The 19,261-nt window shown below is 49.9% G+C and overlaps 1 protein-coding gene across 4 annotated transcripts in view; it reads right to left on the bottom strand.

Annotated features, from left to right (window-relative positions):
• Positions 1-15,320, bottom strand: part of KIT (KIT proto-oncogene, receptor tyrosine kinase) — a 97,535-nt gene extending 82,215 nt beyond the window's left edge. For 2 of the 4 annotated variants that reach the window (XM_004607981.2, XM_004607980.2), the window contains exon 1: positions 15,161-15,320. In XM_004607981.2, the coding sequence (XP_004608038.2) occupies positions 15,161-15,227 (67 nt within the window). In that variant the 5' untranslated portion in view covers positions 15,228-15,320. Of the gene's footprint in view, positions 1-11,614; positions 11,758-15,160 lie in introns of those variants that run through there. The other 2 variants (XM_055140144.1, XM_055140145.1) reach the window with 1 other exon arrangement.
• Positions 15,321-19,261: the final 3,941 nt, after the last annotated feature.

Here is a 19,261-nt window from a genome sequence, read left to right as displayed (position 1 = left end):
GTGTGAATGAACATTTCAGGGCACCAGAATGATAGTACAGCAAGGAGGGCCTGGCATATGGTCAAGCAGGGTTCAATTCCAGGGACCCCAAGTGGTTCCCGGAGCCCTGCCAAGTCTGTCCCCTGAGTTCAGAGCCAGAAATAAGCCCTGAGTACCATCAGGTGTGACCCCAAAACAAAATTTTAAAAAGACCACTTAGGGGAGTCTTGGAATCAGACTGACCAAGGCTGGGAAGCAGCACTTGGTGGAAAATAGTTTCATGGGAGAGAATTATTATCGCAGACACCCAACATGTAAGCAGGAAAAAAGATGGAAGTTTTTAGTTATTTTTTAATTGTTTTATTTTATTTTTGCATCCCACAGGGTGATGCTCAGGGGTGTTACTCCTGGCTCTGAACTCAGGAATTGCTCCTGATTGCGACGCTGGGGGACCCTAAGTGATGCTGAAGATTGAACCCAGGCCGGCTGCGTGCAAGGCAAATACCCTCCCATCAGTACTATCGTTCCAGCCCTAAGACGGAAGCTATTAAAGGAGAACCAGAGCCCCCAGTTCTTGGAGACCCATGGGTAGGTGCACTGTACCTGGAGCCCTGAAACAACTCTTTTTTTTTTAAGGGGGGGCTTCTGGGATTACACCTGGTGATGCTCAAGGGTTACTCCTGGCTCTTCACTCAGAAATTACTCCTGGTGGTGCTCAAGGTACCATACGGGCTGCAGGGGATTGAACCTTGGTCAGCCACCCACTCTATCCACTGTATTATCACTCAGGCCCCAAGAGGCAAGTCCTCAATCTCAGCGTGAAAGGCTTCCTGGGCGTCCTGTAAAAGAGGGCAGTAACCTAGGCAGGATGTACCTGTGCCACTCAAAGTGCTGAGCACACAGGCACTAGTCTGTGTGTCCAGGGGGGTGCACACCCTTGGCCAGTGCCTGGAGCAGCCCATCAACAGGACGCCCTGCTCAGAGGCGCTGCAGATACCAAGCTGGGAGCTGAGACCAGCAGGGAAGTGGCGGCACTCGCTCAGTCCTCCCACGGTAGAAAGGGCTTGGAAAAAGCATCTGGAAAGGTGCTCCCCACGGGCGGATTTCAGTCCCTCACCTCCCCTCCCACTCCCTTCCTCTCCCTCCTACTTCGCTTCAGGGCTTCTTTCCCAGAAAATCAGCTGATCCTTTTTTCCCCTCTGATTCCTTCCCTCTTTGGGGGATGGGTCAAACCTGGCAGTGCTCAGGGGCTACTCCCAACAGTGCTCAGTGGACCACAAGGTGCTAGGGATGGATGAATGCAAACCAAATGCGAAGCCTTTACAGTTATCTCCCTATCCCCTCACTTCCTTAATAGATCAGAACACAGAACTGGACAGCGTCTACGCTGTGCGTAGCTTTCTTCGACAGACACTACCATTTTCTTCTTCCTGGCCTCTTTGTGGGCCTGAACTCCTGAGAGACAAAGATCCCACTAAGATGTCAGACTCAAAAGAATAAAATCTTTTATCTTGTGGGTTCCCTGCTAACCAACCCACCACCTCCTCAAATATTACGGTGATTATTTGAGAACAAAATCTATGAAATCCTGGTACAGGGCAAGGCTGCGAGAGACTAGACAGGCCCGGCAGAACGAAAACATGAGCTCAAGCAGAGTGTTTTATGGCCAGGGCTGCTGCCCTGGCATCTAGAAGCTGGGAGGAGAAGGTAAGTCCAGCCTGCTCTGAATTGTCCACAGTTGATGGCACGGACCACACTCACTCCTGGCACCCGCCCCTCAGCCGCCCTCTTTACTAGGCAATCATTCTGAGAGTAAGGTGATCGTTTTAAGCACTATCCCCTGAAAATACTGGCATGTAAATGAGGCTACACATTCAGAGCCACTAAAAAATTCATAAACCCTTCCACATATGCCAGTTTATTTTAAAAAGCAGGAGGGGTGCTTTTTCAGGAAAGCGATGCATGTTGGTTGAACTCAGAACTGCATTCCCTGCAGTAAATATACCGACTCCACTAAGTGGAGAAATAGTTCAACATCCCAACAAACCCCTTTCACGGTACTGTCCTAATGACATATTGCAGATACAAATGCTGGTTTAGGCCAGGGAGTTAGCGTCAAGGGCTAATGCATGCATACCTGGCTCCAAACCCGCCTGCCCCGGCACTTCCAGGACCTTAGCCCTTCTGCAATGAGCTAGGAGGAGCCCCTTAGCTTGGTGTGGTCCACACAGACAAAACAACAAATAAAACCAAGTCATAGTTTAATCTTACAAAGTCCAAAACTCTGAGGATCAGGCTGTTCATTACCTTCCTGGCCAACGAAAAGTATTTGCTAGGGTCAATCAATACCAGCCATTCATGGGGCTGGAGCGATAGCACAGCGGGTAGGGCGTTTGCCTTGCACGCGGCCGACCCGGGTTCAAATCCCAGCATCCCATATGGTCCCCTGAGCACCGCCAGGAGTAATTCCTGAGTGCAGAGCCAGGAGTAACCCCTGTGCATCGCCAGGTGTGACCCAAAAAGAAAAAAAAAAATCAATACCAGCCATTCAAAAAGAGATGTACACTGTGGAAAGAAGGGTGAAAAACATTTATAATTAACAGACTACGAATTGTATTACCTTAAAAGCACCCTTAGTTATTTCTCAGTAGGTTGTTTTTTAACAGCATTTTGTTTCCTTCTAAACTTGTATTTGCCAAGTAGAATAGCAAATGCCAGTCATCTTTAACAGTAACTAAAGTCGCCATAAATGTTTGGCCCAGAAGATAAATCTACATGAGACCCCTTTCTACAAATACTTCCCTTCCGTGAACAAGAGACACCCAATCACTTTCAAAGTTCTGACAATGCCCACCTTTTGTTCTGACTCTACTAAGCAATTCCTCGGTGAGTCTGCTAATATATTTAAATAACTGGCAGCTGGAGCCAGAGCACTAGTACAGCAGGGAGGGCATTTGCTTTGCACGCAGTTTACCCGGGTTCGATCCCAAGCATCCCATAGGGTCCCCCCAGCATTGCAAGGAGTGATTCCTGAGAGCCAAGAGTAACCCCTGAGCATCGCCAGGTGTGACTCCCTCCCCCTCAAAAAAGTCATAAATAACTGGCAGCTAAAAAATATAAAATAAATAAATTACTGGCAGCTGCATTGTTTTTGAAGAATTTCATAATTCTATAATGCCTTTGAAAAAAATTCCAGGTCACCTAGAGAATCCCAAATAAAATAGGGCATGTTGCAGCACTGAAGACCAAGAAGAGCTTAACATGTAATGCTCGCTAGTGTGTACCACGGGTGGTTCACACCTGGCTATGGCTTAATTAACACAAATTGCTGGGCCAAGGAGCTGGAGCATTTGCCTGCCCGAGGCCCCAGGCCCATCTCTCAAGCCCTCAACTGGACACTGCGTCCGTGCCCATCCCTGGCACCACCATGGTGTCCCCCCAAGTACTGCCACGAATAAGCCCTGAGCATATGACAGGTATAACCAAAACGAAAAAATAAGAAAAGGAAAATAGAAAGAAAGAAAGAAAGAAAGAAAGAAAGAAAGAAAGAAAGAAAGAAAGAAAGAAAGAAAGAAAGAAAGAAAGAAAGAAAGAAAGAAAGAAAGAAAGAAAAAGAAAAAACAAACTCATCACCTATGGTTCTGTAGGAAACACTGCAAAGAATCAAGAGCAGAAAAACCCAGGGGCCTTAAGTTAACCCAACCCATCTTTTCACTAGTCTCCACAGAGCGTTTCTATGGGAGACTTTGGTTAACGCCAGTTTTTGCTGTTCACGCCTGTCCCAACCCTCTGAGGGTTTTACTCCAGGCCCCAGACCTTCCTGGCTAGAAATCATTCCACTCAGGAAGTGTTACCCAGTCCTTCAGGCCAAAGGTAACAAAGCGTGTCTTCGTTTCCGTATCGGGATACCATGACTGATACTTAAATCTCTTTACAAATATATTACTATCACACCTACCTAGCATTTACCTTCCCCACACACACCCCAGGCCCCTTAAATGCAGGGCTCACCCCTCAGACACCATCACAGTTAGACGGGACAGGTGCAGCTAGAAGCAGCGAGAAGCAGTCAAATTGCAGTTCCATATCTACCACCTGGGACCACTCACTGCTGGCGGCTCTGAGGGGCATCAGCGAGTCGTTACCATGAAATGACCCCTGGGACAGGACAGGTGGAAAAGGATTCGGGGTCCGATCAACCAGAGGGTGAAAAGTCATCCCTGAACAATAGGCGAGATCAGGACTTGCTCCCATCCTCACAAATCTTCCAGCCACGCCGTCAGCGTGGCCAGCTGTATCTCAAAACACCAATCAGCTGGGTCATCCCATAGCCGAGCACAGCCAGCCCTGCCCACGTCCGAGTTAATGAGGGCCTATCCGTTATCCATTCCGAACTTCTCGGGACCTCGGACTTCCTTTTGTTTGTCTTATTTGGGTACTCAGCTTAAGTGATGGCATGGCACCGTTCACTCTGCGGGTAGAAGGGACCCCACACCTGCCACAGATCAATAAGCCACTTCTAGCCTTCATCACTGGTTGCTCTCAAGATAGCCCAAGCTGCGCAGAACTCATGTTCAAGTCTACAGGGCATTTATGTGAAACACTCAGCCCTACGCACGAGGCAGTGAGGAATGAAAGCCAGCTGATGACTTTATTGAAAGAGCAAGTGTCTCAGACAGGCTCCGCCAGAAAGCACCTTAGCCATTTCAAAATGAGAATTATTTAACTTGCCTCAGACCAACAGTTAAAGACCTGGTTCCTTAGTTCCAGTAATGCAATCTAGTCTTTTGCAACCCCGCCAAATGAGAGAATTTTCCCCTAAGGAAAGAAGGGGAAAAAAAAAATCTCAATTTCCTTCTAGGGCAATTGAACTACTCTCATTCTATCCCATTCTTCACTCACATATTCCAAATATTTGAAGATTGTCATCCACTAAACCTTCCTCACCTTATCTTCTTCAGGATTAATAAATCCAATTTCCTTAAGTTGCCTTCAAAAACGCCTGTTTCCTAAAGCCTTCATCAACCCTATGTCCTATTCTATACCCCAGATAGCCAATTCATTCTCTGAGAAAACCCACTTTTTAAAGGCCCTAGATGCACAAAACCAAAGTGGGATGATCTTCCCATTCACATGTTTCTTCTCATGAAAACTTATTTTGCATCATATGACTGGTCTGGGGTGGAACGATAGCACAGCGGTAGGGCGTTCGCCTTTCACACGGCCTACCTGTGTTCGATTACTCTGCCCCTCTCGGAGAGCCCGGCAAGCTACCGAGAGTATCGCGCCTGCATGGCAGAGCCTGGCAAGCTACCCATGGTGTATTGGATATGCCAAAAACAGTAACAATAAGTCTCTCAGTGAGAGACGTTACTGGTGCCCACTCGAACAAATCGATGAGCAATGGGATGACAGTGACAGTGACGGGTCCCATTCAATACACTATTCTTCATCTCCAGAGCAAACCCTACACCCAGGGCCCTGTTCTGAGAACTATGGGATTTAGTCTTCAGAGTCAGCTCTGATCCTAATGTCCTTTATGCCTGCATCACGACTGGAAAAATGGGCTTCAAGACAGACTGGCCATAAATTACAACACACGCGGGAGGGTCCAACCTCATATCCCACCCCCTTAAATAGACTCCTCTTCCTCCTGCTTTTATTTCTCTGTTAATCCCTAAATCCTGTCAGTCCTTCCCGTTACCACACCCACGGGTCTTTCCCCCTGAACTGTATCTCATCAGTGCCTGATGCAGCAGAGACGCCAGTACATTTGCCAAGGGAATGAAATCAGCCACCATTTGCTTCCTGGATTCTCATAAACACTGTTCCATCTTTCCAGAACATGTACCCTAACACCCGCCCTCGCCCCTTCATCCAGAGATCATCTTAAGAGCCTGGTGGGTCATCTCTGGGCTCACCCACACATAAACCCCCACCCCACCCACATACACTCTCGGTATGAGATTCACCATCCCCAGAGAGAAACCCTCCCTGGCTTTCCTCTAGGTTTGCACACTCATATTCAAAACAACGTCATTCACCAATTCTTCTGAGGGTCAAGTCTATCTCCAAAATAAAGCTAAACCCCAAAGGTCACAGACCATGGCTGTGATAACTGGTAAAAAGGGGGGTGGGAGGGGGAGGAGGCGGAGTTTCTAAAGAACTGCACTAATCATGAAGTGGTCCTTGACAAAAAGTAAAATTTAATAAAACTTTTCAAAGTACAATTTCAAGAAAAGAAGATCATGATTCACTATAGGTAAAAAAAAAAAACCAACCAAGTGTCTGTGGGTAGAAGAATGAATAAGCTAAGAATGTACATACATAAACACACACGCACACACATATTGGCTGTCTCAAAAAGAAGTTCTGAGGGCTGGAGAGATAATACAGGAGATAAGGCGTTTGCCTTGCACATGGCCAACCCTGGTTCTATCTCTGACACTGCTTATGGTCAGTCCCCTGAGAACCATCAGGAATGATCCCTAAGCACAAAGCCAGGAAAAATGATTGTGACCTCAAGGCTACCCTGCCCACCCACCCCCCCAAAAAAGGTAGTAGTTCTGGTTTATGCTACAATCTGGGTGAAACTTGAGGACATTATACCAAGTGAGATAAGTCAATGACAAGAAAAACATATATAAATATTGTACTGGATCCCACTACATAAGGAGTTCATAGAGAAGGGCGGGAGCAATAGTACAGAGGATAGGTCACTTGCCTTGCATGTTGCCAACCTAGATCTGACCCCCAGCACCCCATATGGTCCCCAAGCACCTCCAGGAGTAACACTGGAGCATTGTCAGGGGTGGCCAAAAAAAAAAAACAACCCCCCAAAAAAACCCTAGAGGAGTCAAATTCAGAGACAGAGCATAGAGTGGCGGTTGCCTGGGCGGGAAAGGGCAGACCAGGGGCTTTCTCTGCAGAACGGATACAGAGTTTCTGCTCTGCAAGATGAAATGTGCTCGGCAAGGTGCATGCACTTAAAACCACCCAACTCCCAACTGCCCACTAATCCTGGTATGGAGGTGACTTTTATGTTACATGGTGTTTTACTAAAATCTAAACACACCCCACCCCTTAGCTATAGCTCCCAGCAAGGGGAATGTGTGGGATGTTTCAGAGTTGCCAGAGAGGGAGCCCACCTGGATGGAAAGGGTCACTAGCAGCCCTGCAGGAGGTCTCAGCTGAGAGCGCAAAGCTATTCTAACCCAGACCCAAAGCAGCACTCAGCCTCTCTCACAGCTCAGTCTAATCAGCACTTACCTTCTGCACCTGCCCTCCAATCCCCCACCTCCAGCCTCCACACCAACTAGAAGACAATTTCAAATAAGATCTTCAGGTCCTATTCCCTATTTCTGTTACTTTTTCCCAACTATAGACACTTCACTACCTTCTGTGAAGATGCAAAAGTTCATCTCATGGGGTAGGTCTTGCACGTGGCCAACCAGGGTTCAATCCCCCAGCATCCCATCCACATGGTCCCCCCAAGCAACACCAGGAGTGATTCCTGAGTGCAGAGCCAGGAGCAACTCCTGAGCAACACCCAGGTGTGACCCAAACAACCCAAAAAAAAAAAAAGAAGAAGAAGAAGAAAATGTTTATCTCAAATATCACCCCCCCTGGGCAATCAGAGATTTCTGGTCTCTAGCACCTATCTGCCCACCAAGAATAAAGTCCTCTCCCTTAAAGTCCTGTCCATGGCTTGACACTCTAGAATATATAAACTATAAAAAATGAAATATGTTTGGGGCTGGAGTGATAGCACAGCAGGTAGGGCATTTGCCTTGCACGTGGCCAACCCGGGTTCGAATCCCAGCATCCCATATGGTCCCTTGAGCACCGCCAGGGATAATTCCTGAGTGCATGAGCCAGGAATGACTCCTGTGCATCGCCAGGTGTGACCCAAAAAGCAAAAAAAAAAAAAAAAAAAAAATGAAATATGTTTTAATAATGGTAACCAGTTACAATCAAGACTTTTTTCTCATGAATTACTATAGATTTCCAGTACTTAATGGTTTCAGGAAGCGCAATCCCGCAATCACTAAATGTATATATGCACTTTCTATGATACCAAATTCTGCTTTGAATGGGTATCTATCTGTGTTATCACCCTACCCAAGCCCATACCCGCCGTGCCCGAGTGGACCGGGTCCCTAAGGATTTTGTAGCCCCACTATAAATGCATGCCACATAAAATCTGAATAACAATTTAAACCAATTCTGCAAAAAAAAAAAAAAAGTGCTGTTAAACTGAAATCTCAAATGTTTACTGAATCTGAAATATTGACTAGCTGAGGCTGCCGGAGGGGAGATGTTTAAAGCAACAGTTAGAGACCAAAACCATCACCCTTCTAGGCCACGGACGAGTTCACTCCATCCTCACTCTGGGAAAGGCAGACCCCGAGAGCTCCTCGCCCAGAAGATCACACACCACCACCTGATACTGCCCCAGCGCTCAGGAAGGCAGCTACTCCCAGCCCTGTGCAGGGCCATCCCTCACAGAGATGCTCCCGGACCTGCCAAGTCTGGCAAAGGCACAAGGACCTTAATTCACACACTAGCTCTCTGCTCCCCTCACCCACACCCTGCAAACCTGAATCCAGAAATCGGTATTCCCTTTGGAGGAAAGAGGACTAAGGAAAAATAATTAAGGAGAGAAATACAGGTCCAAGGAGAGAAATACTCATTATGAGTTAACTGTGGACTTTGTGGGAAAATTGGGCAAAACTGTATAAACCTAGTCTTCGTATAAAACGTGTGTGTGTGTGTGTGTGTGTGTGTGTTTAGATATGATTTTAAACTGTTTTCATAATTTTTCTTAAGAGACAACGCTGGAGGGCTGGAGTGATAGCACAGCGGGTAGGGCGTTTGCCTTGCACGCGGCCGACCCGGGTTCGATTCCCAGCATCCCATATGGTCCCCTGAGCACCGCCAGGAGTCATTCCTGAGTGCATGAGCCAGGAGTAACCCCTGTGCATAGCCAGGTGTAACCCCAAAAAGCAAAAAAAAGAGAGACAGACAACGCTGGAAAAGGAGCATAAGGTCATAAGGTCAGCCTACTAGAGGAAAGTAGAGAGATTTGGAAGGACACTAAGTGTAGTTCATGGAACCTCAATGGTTCCTTACAGTAGCTCTACACCATCACCTCCATTGTAAGGTGAGAAAATGAAGCTGAAGGAGAGGCAACGTCTCGTGCCCCGCATCACATATTGGACATGAAGCAGAACTGGATAAAAACCCAAACTGCCAGGCCAGGGAGAGAGATGGTCTAAGCATGGAGTGCATGGATAGGGGAGCCCCAAGCACCTCATGTTCCCTGAGCATCTGCCAGGAGTGACCCCGAGCTCTGAGGAGGGACTAGAATCTGAGCGTCTAGATGTGGCCCAAATGCAAAACTCCCCACAACCAAACTTTTTCTCAAACCCAAATTCCTAGCCCTGCTATAAATTAATGCCACATAAAATCTGAATAATAATTTAAACAAATTCTGCAAAAATATGCTAAAAGCATAGTTGCTTTCTGGCAACTATGGAAGATATTAAACAAATTGGAAGATATTAAACAAAAATGTGCCGTGATCAAAATGTAAGTATGAAGGCTAGAATGTTAGATAAATGGAAAAATAAGCAGGTATGAAGGATTTCACTAGAGAAATCTTGAGTGTACTAGTAAAAAAGTCTGAACTGCACAATTTTTAAGACATGTGATTCTCAATCTTTATAACAAGTTCCATAAAAGATCCAGATAAGAATTAAATTTCATTTCCAAGTCTGAGCGACAGTACAGTGGGTAGGGCATTTAACTTGCATGCCCATTTACCATCTGGCCTCAATCTTTGGCACCCTACATGGTCCCCTGAGACTCAACAGAAGGAATCCGAGCCCAGAGTCAAGAGTAGCACTGCACTGTAGCACTGCCGCCCCACTGTTCATCGATTTGCTCGAGGGGGCACCAGTAATGTCTCCATTGTGAGATATGTTGTTACTGTTTTGGCATGCTGAATACGCCACAGGTAGCCTGTCAGGCTCTGCCATGTGGGCGGGATACTCTCGGTAGCTTGCTCGGCTCTCTGAGAAGGACTGAGGAATCAAACCCGGGTTGGCCGCGTGCAAGACAAACGCCCTACCCGCTGTGCTATCACTCCAGTCCAAGAGTAAGCCAAGTAAAATCCAAAAATAAAAACCAAACAAAAATAGTTATGGAGAGACATATTTACTGACAGAGAGGTCAAGTTATTTGTTTAAAGTCACACGATGGGGCCGGGGGTGAGAGTGACAGTACAGCAAAGTAGGGTGTTTGCCGTGCATGCTACCAACCCGGGTTTGATCCCTGGCATCCCAGAGGGTCCCCCCAAAACCACCAGGAGTTATTCCTGAGTGCAGAGCCAGGAATCTTCCCTTAGCATCACTGAGTGTGACCCCAAAAGCAAAAACTAATAAAGTCACACAGCTTATAACGGCCAAAACATACATAAGTTTTTAAAAAAAAAAAGTGACGCTCTAACGGGTTAAGCAACGGACTTCAAAGATACAAAACTGTCAGCCCCGAAGCCAGCAAACACCAGACTATCTTCACCCTTAGTCTCGCGCCCCTCCACCAGGCACATGTCTGTGGTTTCCCCTTGCTCACCAGGGCCCCAAGATGAAACACCCCGTTGCCCAAGGGCTGGCAGTAGACGGCAAGTTTCCCCGAGCCCCAGAGAGCCCGACTCGGCCAAGCCTTCCCAATTCCCTGAGACAACAGAGAACTCTAGATTTCTCAATATTTGTTTATTTTTTATTTTTTTGGCATTTTGGGTCACACCCGGCGATGCACATGGGTTACTCCTGGCTCTGCACTCAGGAATGACTCCTGGCGGTGCTCAAGGGACCATATGGGACGCTGGGAATCAAACCCGGGTCGGCCATGTGCAAGGTAAACGCCCTACCCGCTGTGCTATCACTCCAGCCCCTATATTCTCAATATTTAAACCTTGCCTCTCTAAGTATATTTTCAGAAAAGCATCATGAGAACCGAACAAAACAAGGTCCCGACCACAACCTCGCAACTCGTCTAAGAGTCTTAAAATCTGAGCGCTGGGAAGAAGCTCAACAGGCTGGCACGCACAGGCCTTGGGTTCAATCTGCAGCACCGCACGGTAGCCAAGTACCACCAGGTACAGCCCTGGCGGCCCACACACTACTGTGGAATCCCCTAATCTCCCCTTTACCCCCCCCCCCAAAATAGCTTCAGTCCAAAGATGAGCTGTCTCCTCTCCCAAAACGTCAGCAATCACAGCTGCTAAGTCAAGCTTAGGCGCAAGTCCCCTCGACTTTCCACAAAGATTTACACGGGATTTGCCCGAGACTCAAACCTTTAGCTCTGGTTAACTAAGTCCCTCGCAGGCCCTTTCCAATGTGGATAGGCAGCCACGAAAATGCCCAACGCTCTAGACAGCGCCTGCGAGATTTTGCATATTTCAGATTCCTTCAAAGGCCTTTCAATCCCCTGTTTGAAAGTCACCCCACATGAAAGCAGCTCCATAAAGCACTTCCCACGTCCCAGTCGGCTGCGGCCTCGCCTCCTGCCTCTGCAGGATCCCCACAGTGCTGTGGACCAGGCAAGAATTCCAGCCCAGGACACTGCAAACCTGTTTCCCGGAGTCCTTCGAGAATCAGCTGGAGCGCCTTGAGGAAATGAGTCAAACTCCTCCAGGCAACTTCCAGCAGCCGACAACAGTCAACAACAGCAGCGAAAGCCATCAGCACAATATCTGTCCAGACAGGCACAGCCCGAGACTCCCGCAACATACACTGCTGACAAGAATTTTTTGGGGAAACAGAAAGACTGAGGGGCCACATCCAGGCTCAGCCAGAGCCAATACCCACTCCTGGGGTGCAGCGCTGTTGTTGGGGTGGGGTGGGAGGGTTGGAGGTCTCTTTCACAAGAATGCTACAAGCATAACAATGCTGAGACCTTTTCTTTTTTATTTTCTTTGGTGGAGGACGGAAAAAACTATTTTTAAAAGGTCAACTAACTCGCACAGTCATTTTTCGAGAGAGCATCTGTTGAGAGAGTTTCTCTCTGGTCACTTCTGAGGGGCCAAGGAACAGGACAGCTAATACCTCATGCTATCACTCAGTCACACCACAAGGTCAAAGGCCCTACTCGGGGGATACTTCAAATTCAAGAACTCAAGTCAACAGGAGCCGTTAGGGAGGCGGCCACCTCGAAGACGCTTTTTCACTCCAACTGGGAAAGTAACATCCTCACACTTCCCTACACCGACTGGGACCAGCATGGAAGAGCGACTCGGACCCTCACTCCCTCCATAACCCATTCTGTGCGGCCACTTGCAGGGTGCATCTGCAGTGACCTGAAGGGCCAACCTCAGGCGACACCACCAATGCTTTGGGGACGGGACTTAAGCTCAGCCAGCTTCTTCTCTCAGCCAAAATGGTGGGTACAAAAATGTCAGGTCAAGGTCCCAGTCCGGCCACACCAGGTCCATCCCAGCCTTGCCAGGAAATCTGGGACATGGTAGGAAGCACGTCTTCACAGCACCACCACGGCTGCCATTTCTTTTTCAAAACATGACTAATTTTATTTTTTTTTTATTATCCGTGATTTATAAAAGCTGAAGAAAAACAATGTGTGGATGGGTGGGATCCGGGAAATATCTGGGCTCCCTTTATAGAGCCACCGTGTCATTTCCAGCTGGGTAAGAATCCACAGTGTCCTGTGTCCAGCTGCTGGGGCACCTGCAGGAGGAGCAAGAGGGAAGCTGGGAGTGACCATTTCTCACCAGCTCGTCCTGCTGGGCACAGGAGAGGTAAACACTGCCTGGAGTCATCCTGCAGCAGACTCAGCCCCTGCGAGCCCTCCGAGGGAAACTGAGGCCTGCGTAGACAGAGGAGAGGAAGGCCTTCCACAGTCCAGCAGAGCTGTAGCCCACATTCAGAACATGGGTTCTGTTATCTATTTGGCAGTGCCAGTGACCAAACTCCGGGCCTCACACATTCGAGGCTGTGCACGCTGCGGCCTCTTCAGGACACCGGAAGAGAACTGTCCTGGTTGGCTCGTGCCGGGGAGGCCTCCCTGTCCTCTGGGGGAAGAGGGGTGTTCTAGAATCTCAGCCACGAAATGGCTGGGAGAAAGGACACTCCGAAGGACAGGGCATGGCTTTTTTGGAGGCACCCCACTGCCCCAGCAGGAGCCAGACCTGAAAATTTCCTTTACCTAAAATCTCTTGGATGCAGCAATACCGTTCTAAGGGGAAAAAAAAAAACGCTGAATTTATTCATTTTTAAAGGGAGGGGGGTTGTGTTTCTGTGTAATGTCTCTCCAGGGCCTTAGCTAAAATTAAAAAAAAAAAAATGCACGGGACCATCAAGGTCCAAGGTGGACATGCCGATGGAAGCCAGACCCTCAGTCCAGATCCTCCCGCCTCACCCCCCCCCCCCACGGGAGGGATCCAGGTGTCAGGCCTCTTCCCCACAGGAAAGCCCTCACAATGCTCATTACAAGACCAGAGCTGGGCAGCGACTTCTGACCACTGGCTAAATCTGACCAGCAGTCAATAGAGTCCCACAATAGTTCATCAGCAGGCTTCCTTCCCAGGCCCTGATTTTTCAATTCAGATTCACTTTCTTGTCCTTCACATCACCAGGGTGGCCTTCAAGGTTAAAAAAAAAAAAAAAAAAAAAGACCTGGGTAGGGGGCCGGGGTTTGAGAAAGCATGCAACGACGCACCCTTGGCGGGTTCATTGGCGATTCCCAGAAGGGAAAAAAAAGCAACAGGGAGGGGGGGAAAAGGCTAGGAATCCTAAGGAGGGAGGGGCCCGGGAGCCTGCACATCTTCCTCCCGCCGCCCTAAAACCCAAGTTCCCGCGCAGACAGACGCGGATTTTCCTAATCTTGGAGCTTTACGATCCTTGCCAGGAAGATGTAGCCGCAAAGTTCCAGGCCACCCCCCACCCCCACCTCCCACCCCAGAGCTCGGGCAGCCCAGCGTTAATGCTTTCACGTGGGGACGAGGGGCTGCGAGCTTAGGGAAGGGGGAAAAAAAAAAAAGACCAAATCGCACGAGGACCGGCGATTGCAAACAGGTCGCAGACCTCGGACACCAAAAACGAGGGATTTGCACACCGCCCCGGCAAGCCTGCCGAGCCCCTCGGGATGGTGGTGGCCCGGGGCTCGGGATCAGTTTCCCAGCGCCCGGTCCGGTCCTTGCCTTCCCCGGGTGCAGGCGACAAACGCTGCCACCAGCCGCTCCGAGGAGGCGCGTGGCAGCCGAGAAACGACAGAGGGGTGGTGGGAAGGGGGCGAGAGCCTCTGGCACCGGATTCACCAGAAGCAAAAAAAAAAAAAAGTCTGCAACCTAGCGGCTGCTCTGCTCGCTCCCTGCCCAAGTTGTGTCCCCCGTCGCCGCCACCAGCCTCCCCGCAGCTTCGCGGGGTCGGTCGCGGAGTCGCACGCCGTCCGGCCTCCGGGCGAAAAACAGGAGCAGAAACGGGGTGGGGGGTGGGGGGGCGCGTCGGGGGGACCGGCCGGGGAGCCGCAGTCGGGACACTCGGGTCCCACGGGTGGCGCCGCGGACCGGTCCCCCGCTCCGGGCACAAAGGGCGCCCGCGGTCGGAAAGCAGCGGCCGCCGAGCCCAGGAAAAAGCCTCTCTAACTTTGCCCTGGGCGCGACACCGAACCTCCGGGATGCGGGACACACACGCGCAACTTTTAACAAAAGGAAGCCGCCACCGCGCCCGGCTGCGATCGGCGCTGGGGCGGGGGTGGGGGGCGAGCCCCCAAGACCGCCCGCCTGCCGGTGCCCCAGCGCGCCCTCGGCACAAAAGCCACCCCAAACTGGCCCGCGACCCTCCGCCTGCACCTTTCTCACGCCGGCGCGCCCCCGTCCGCTGTCCTCGCCGCGAGACGCGCGTCCCCCCGGCCCCACGCGCGGACCCCTTTCCCGCCCCCCACCAGCAAGCTGGGGGACTCCTCCTCGCACAGGTGAGCGAGGGAGGCAGGGCGCGGGAGAGTCCCGGGGACGCCTCGAAGCTTTCCCCGCGGCTGCAACGCATGGACACCGGAGGCCAAAGAGCCCCGCGGGCCGGCCCGACACCCCCCGGGCGCGGGGGCGCCCTCCGGGGACCCCCCGAGCGCGCGTCCCGCCCGCCGCGCCCGGCCCGCGCTCTCCCACCTGTCTGGACGCGGAGCAGCAGGAGCAGGACGCCGAGCAGATCCCAGGCGCCGCGAGCGCCTCTCATCGCGGTGGCTGCGCGGGGACCGGAGCTCCGTTCCACGTTCCAGCTCGCGCCCAAGTGCACGGAGCCGCGGCCGAGCCGAGCCCCCAGAGCCGCGAGCGGCGCGCGGCAGCCCCTCCTCCCTGCGCCCTCCCCCTGCGCGCCGGCCACGCCCCTTCTCGGCGCCCCTCCTCGCCTCCCCCCTCCCCAGCCCGCCGCGCCTGACCCCTGGCGCCTTCGACGTGCTACTCCCGGAGGGGCTGAGCCCGGCGGGAGTCGGGGGGTGGCGGGGTGGGGCGGGCTCGCCCACCGCCCCCCTCCGGCCGCCGCCTCCCGACCCCGGAGCCCCTGCATGTGTCCCCCCCACCTCCAGCAGCTCCCCGCCCCCCCCTGTGATGTGGTCGGTCCGCCGGAGGCGGTTCCCCGGACGAGGCGGGTGCTGCCCGCGCGCTTTGTGAAGCCGGGCACCGCGCGCACGTGAGGGCACGGGCCCGCCACCTGCCAGGTGCTCCCCAGACAATAAAGGTCCGCCGCCCGCCCCTCGAGCACGCCCCCCCACCCCCAGACGTCGCTGGTGTGGGGCAGGGGTGGAGGGCGGTGGTGGTGGTGGTGGTGGTGGTGGTGGTGCGGGGACTGGGAGGCGGTGCGGGGGGGATTGGGCCCCGACAGTCTTCTCCATTGCGAGGAGTGGAGGGGGACCAAGCGCGGCGCCGAACACCGCGGAGAAAAGGCTGAGCCCGGGGTCCGGGATTCTTTATGCTCAGTTTCTCCACCTGCTCCTTAACCTGGAAGCGCACAGATGGTTTCTATTGGTCCGCGTAACCAGCTCCTGCCGAGACTTTAATGCAATCTGGGGTTTTGCCCGGGAGGGGGGAGGGAAGCCTTGCGAAGTTTGCTCTGGGAGCCAGCGTTTTGAAACCCATTTATGCTGAAGTCCTAAAGCTAAGCCCTCCGGGCGCTTTATTATTATTATTATTATTTTCCTTTTTTCCCTGTAGGATCCCCCTTACGACAGGACAGTTACGCTAGTGGGGATCCTCGCCTTCCTATTAGCCGCCCTAGTCTGGACCAGGAGCCAAAATAATAGCAAAATGATTCTCTTAAACCAGACTCCACTGCCTAGAAAGTGCTTTACCCCAAGTCGGAGGGCTTTACAGTTTCTGTCTGTGCTGATAGAATTTCGTGCTCACACGACCAGCTTTGTGAGCTGGGCAATGTAGAGCGGGATTAGGGAGTCTAGTCCTCACAGTGGCCCCTGTTCACAGGGCTCATGGCTGGGAGACCCAGTTATTTTGAAACTGTCTCCAAGAAGGATGCATTTTCCCTGTGCATCTAATAAATCTGCAGACACCCTCACCCCCACCCCCACCACACAAACACACACACACACACTTCCAGAGGGCTCGAGAATAGATGAGCCACACCTCAAGGTAAACACCCTGGGATGATTTAGACACGCCCAGACTCTTTCCTATACTATCACCCACCATTTGTAATTGACCAGCTGTTCTTTGCCTCTTCATTGAATTTTGAAAGCTCTCCTATTGGATGTTGGTAGAACTTCAGCTGGTTTAAGCTCAATGATTTGGAATGTAGCTCCGAAGTAGAGCATGTGTGAGGCCCTGGGTTCAATCCCCAGCACGGAGAGAAAGAAAGAAAGAAGGAATGAGTTTTCTTGGGGGGAGGAGGAACTGGGGCCATACCTCATGGTGGTGCTTGGGGAACCAGGTCTTGCTTGACTCAAACCAGGTCTCTAATTTTAGCCCTTTGGTTTTTCTCTTGGTCTGAAGACTTTTGAAGCTGATCACTTAGCAGCTACCACTCCTAGATCAATATATATGATTGCCACTCTTTACCTTTATTACTCCAGCCAGCCAGCATCTAAGTATCTACTATGAAGCAAAAAGGAGCTCTTAGGCCCAGAAGCACATTGTTCTTAAACAAATCAGCTGCAATCCTTACAGTCAAGCAAGAGTATGCCCATCCCAAAGCTCCTGCAAATGCTTCAAGTCCCACAATTGTGGGAGAACTGAAATTCAAAGATCTCTATGCTCTGATCTATTGGGCCACATCTTATTCTTAGAATTTCAGAGATAAACGATACCACTCAGAGCAATCCTAAGTTTCTAGGATCTTGATCTATTTATAAAATCTATTTTGTGGTAAGAAAAGAAATCACTATGAGTTAAAATATCAACATTATGTCTCAGAGAGAAAATTTACAATTTTCTTCTTCAATCAACTGATACTGGAGAGGATAACAAGTCTCCAGAAGAGAGGGTGAAAAGAGACCATATTGCAATTTAATTCAAGGCAGGAAACTTCTATCAGGGAGAGAAAATCCAAGATGGAGAATTATACAATGCTGAGCCAGGCTCATTCATGGTCACCATTTAGCGAAAATTTATTGAGCACATAGGTAGGGATGAGACCTATAAAAATCACTAAGACCAAGTTTCTGCTTGAGGAAATTCACACTGTGGGTAGGAAGACAGATGCCCAAATCAGAATCTATGATATCTACTAACTGGCTTATGTTCTGAAGAACACACCGGTGGTTAATAGACTATTAAAATCCTGTACTGACTGGGTAAAGGCCATTCCCCTTGACACTTACTTGCCCCCTATTCCCAAATCCTTTTTGAGATCCCTAATCACAAATCCAGCAATTAAAGATTTAATGCTAGGAATATTGGTGTCTGCAGCCTGTGTCTTTGAGGCCATTATCTGTTCCTAATGATAGCCACATCTGCAGAAGATATACTGATAATGATCTATATCATAGATGATGTCCAGTAGAAACATAATGATGAAAATATTTTCTCTCTCAGATAGCATACGTAGGACAGTTTGTGTTTTGAGAACCCTGGACCCTTTCCTGAGTTATCATTGATATATCTTATTATTTTCATTATGGGATTGGTGACCACTGTGGATAACAATGTGTAGAAGTCTGAACTTTAGCAAAGATACTCAACTGCTACTGACTTTGTGAGTGAGAAGTGCAGTGATGTAGGATTCCAGACTTTTCTAGATCTCTGGACACAACATGATTAGGATTTGACAGTGTTGGTGATGGCTTGGTTCTGTACATGCATTTCTCTCCTGATCCAGTCTTTGGCAATAGATTCCTGTATTGTCTGCTGTTTGTCATGTGTGCAGGAAGCTCCAGGCTTATAGTTCCACAGTATCAATGTCAGCAGAGCTTTCTAACGCCGAGAGCAGCACTGGGAAAAGTCACATGCCCATCCAGAACCAATCAGAGAAGCCAGATAAGTGGCATGTGGTGATTGGCCAGCTCTGGGTCACATGCCTGCCCCTGCACTCCTCCATCCAAACTACTAGACCCAAAGATGGGGAGGGATGTGTCCCCCAAGCAAAGCTGATGGAGTCTCACCAAAAGAAATCATGATACCGCACACATAGAACAGAGGTTTTTCCCAGACTCTTGCACACCCAATCTAACTTAAACATTTTGTCTCTGATTGTAAAAGTAAAAATACTTACTGTACACCATTGAGGAAAAGAACTTTAAAAATATTCTACGTAGCGAAGTTTATTTTGTATGATCCTCTTTTTCCTTTACGTATGGTAAGGTTTTCTTTCCTCTGTCAGATTTTATCACACTTGCTAGTTTTCTATCCCACTTTTTCAGTAATCATAACATTATCGTGATCTCAGATCATCAAAAATTCTTTGGGAACATATATAATGAGAATATAATATATGGATGTGCTTTAACTCTGGATTTTAATTATTTATTAGTTCCCCACCCTACCTTTACATAAATCACTGGTGGTGAGCATCTTGGTGAAAAACACTTCCATGCTTCTAACGATTTGTTTAGGAAGATTCCTAGAGGTTGCAGAACTACACCAGGGTATAATCCTTTTCAAGTTTGCGACTACATAGCTCTGTTTATCCAGTAACCATTTGAAAGTCTTTTGTCCACAAAGCAGGAGAAATGGGCCATGCCTAGCAGTGCTTGGGGCCACTTCTGGCTCTGTACTTGGGGGTTCACTCCCAGAAGTACTGGGTTGGAAGGATTGGCGTCCACA

Source organism: Sorex araneus, chromosome 5, assembly GCF_027595985.1.
Source record: "Sorex araneus isolate mSorAra2 chromosome 5, mSorAra2.pri, whole genome shotgun sequence".
Taxonomy (NCBI): Eukaryota; Metazoa; Chordata; class Mammalia; order Eulipotyphla; family Soricidae; genus Sorex; species Sorex araneus.
Note: the sequence above shows the minus strand (reverse complement) of the source record. Positions and strands in the feature narration are given on the sequence as shown.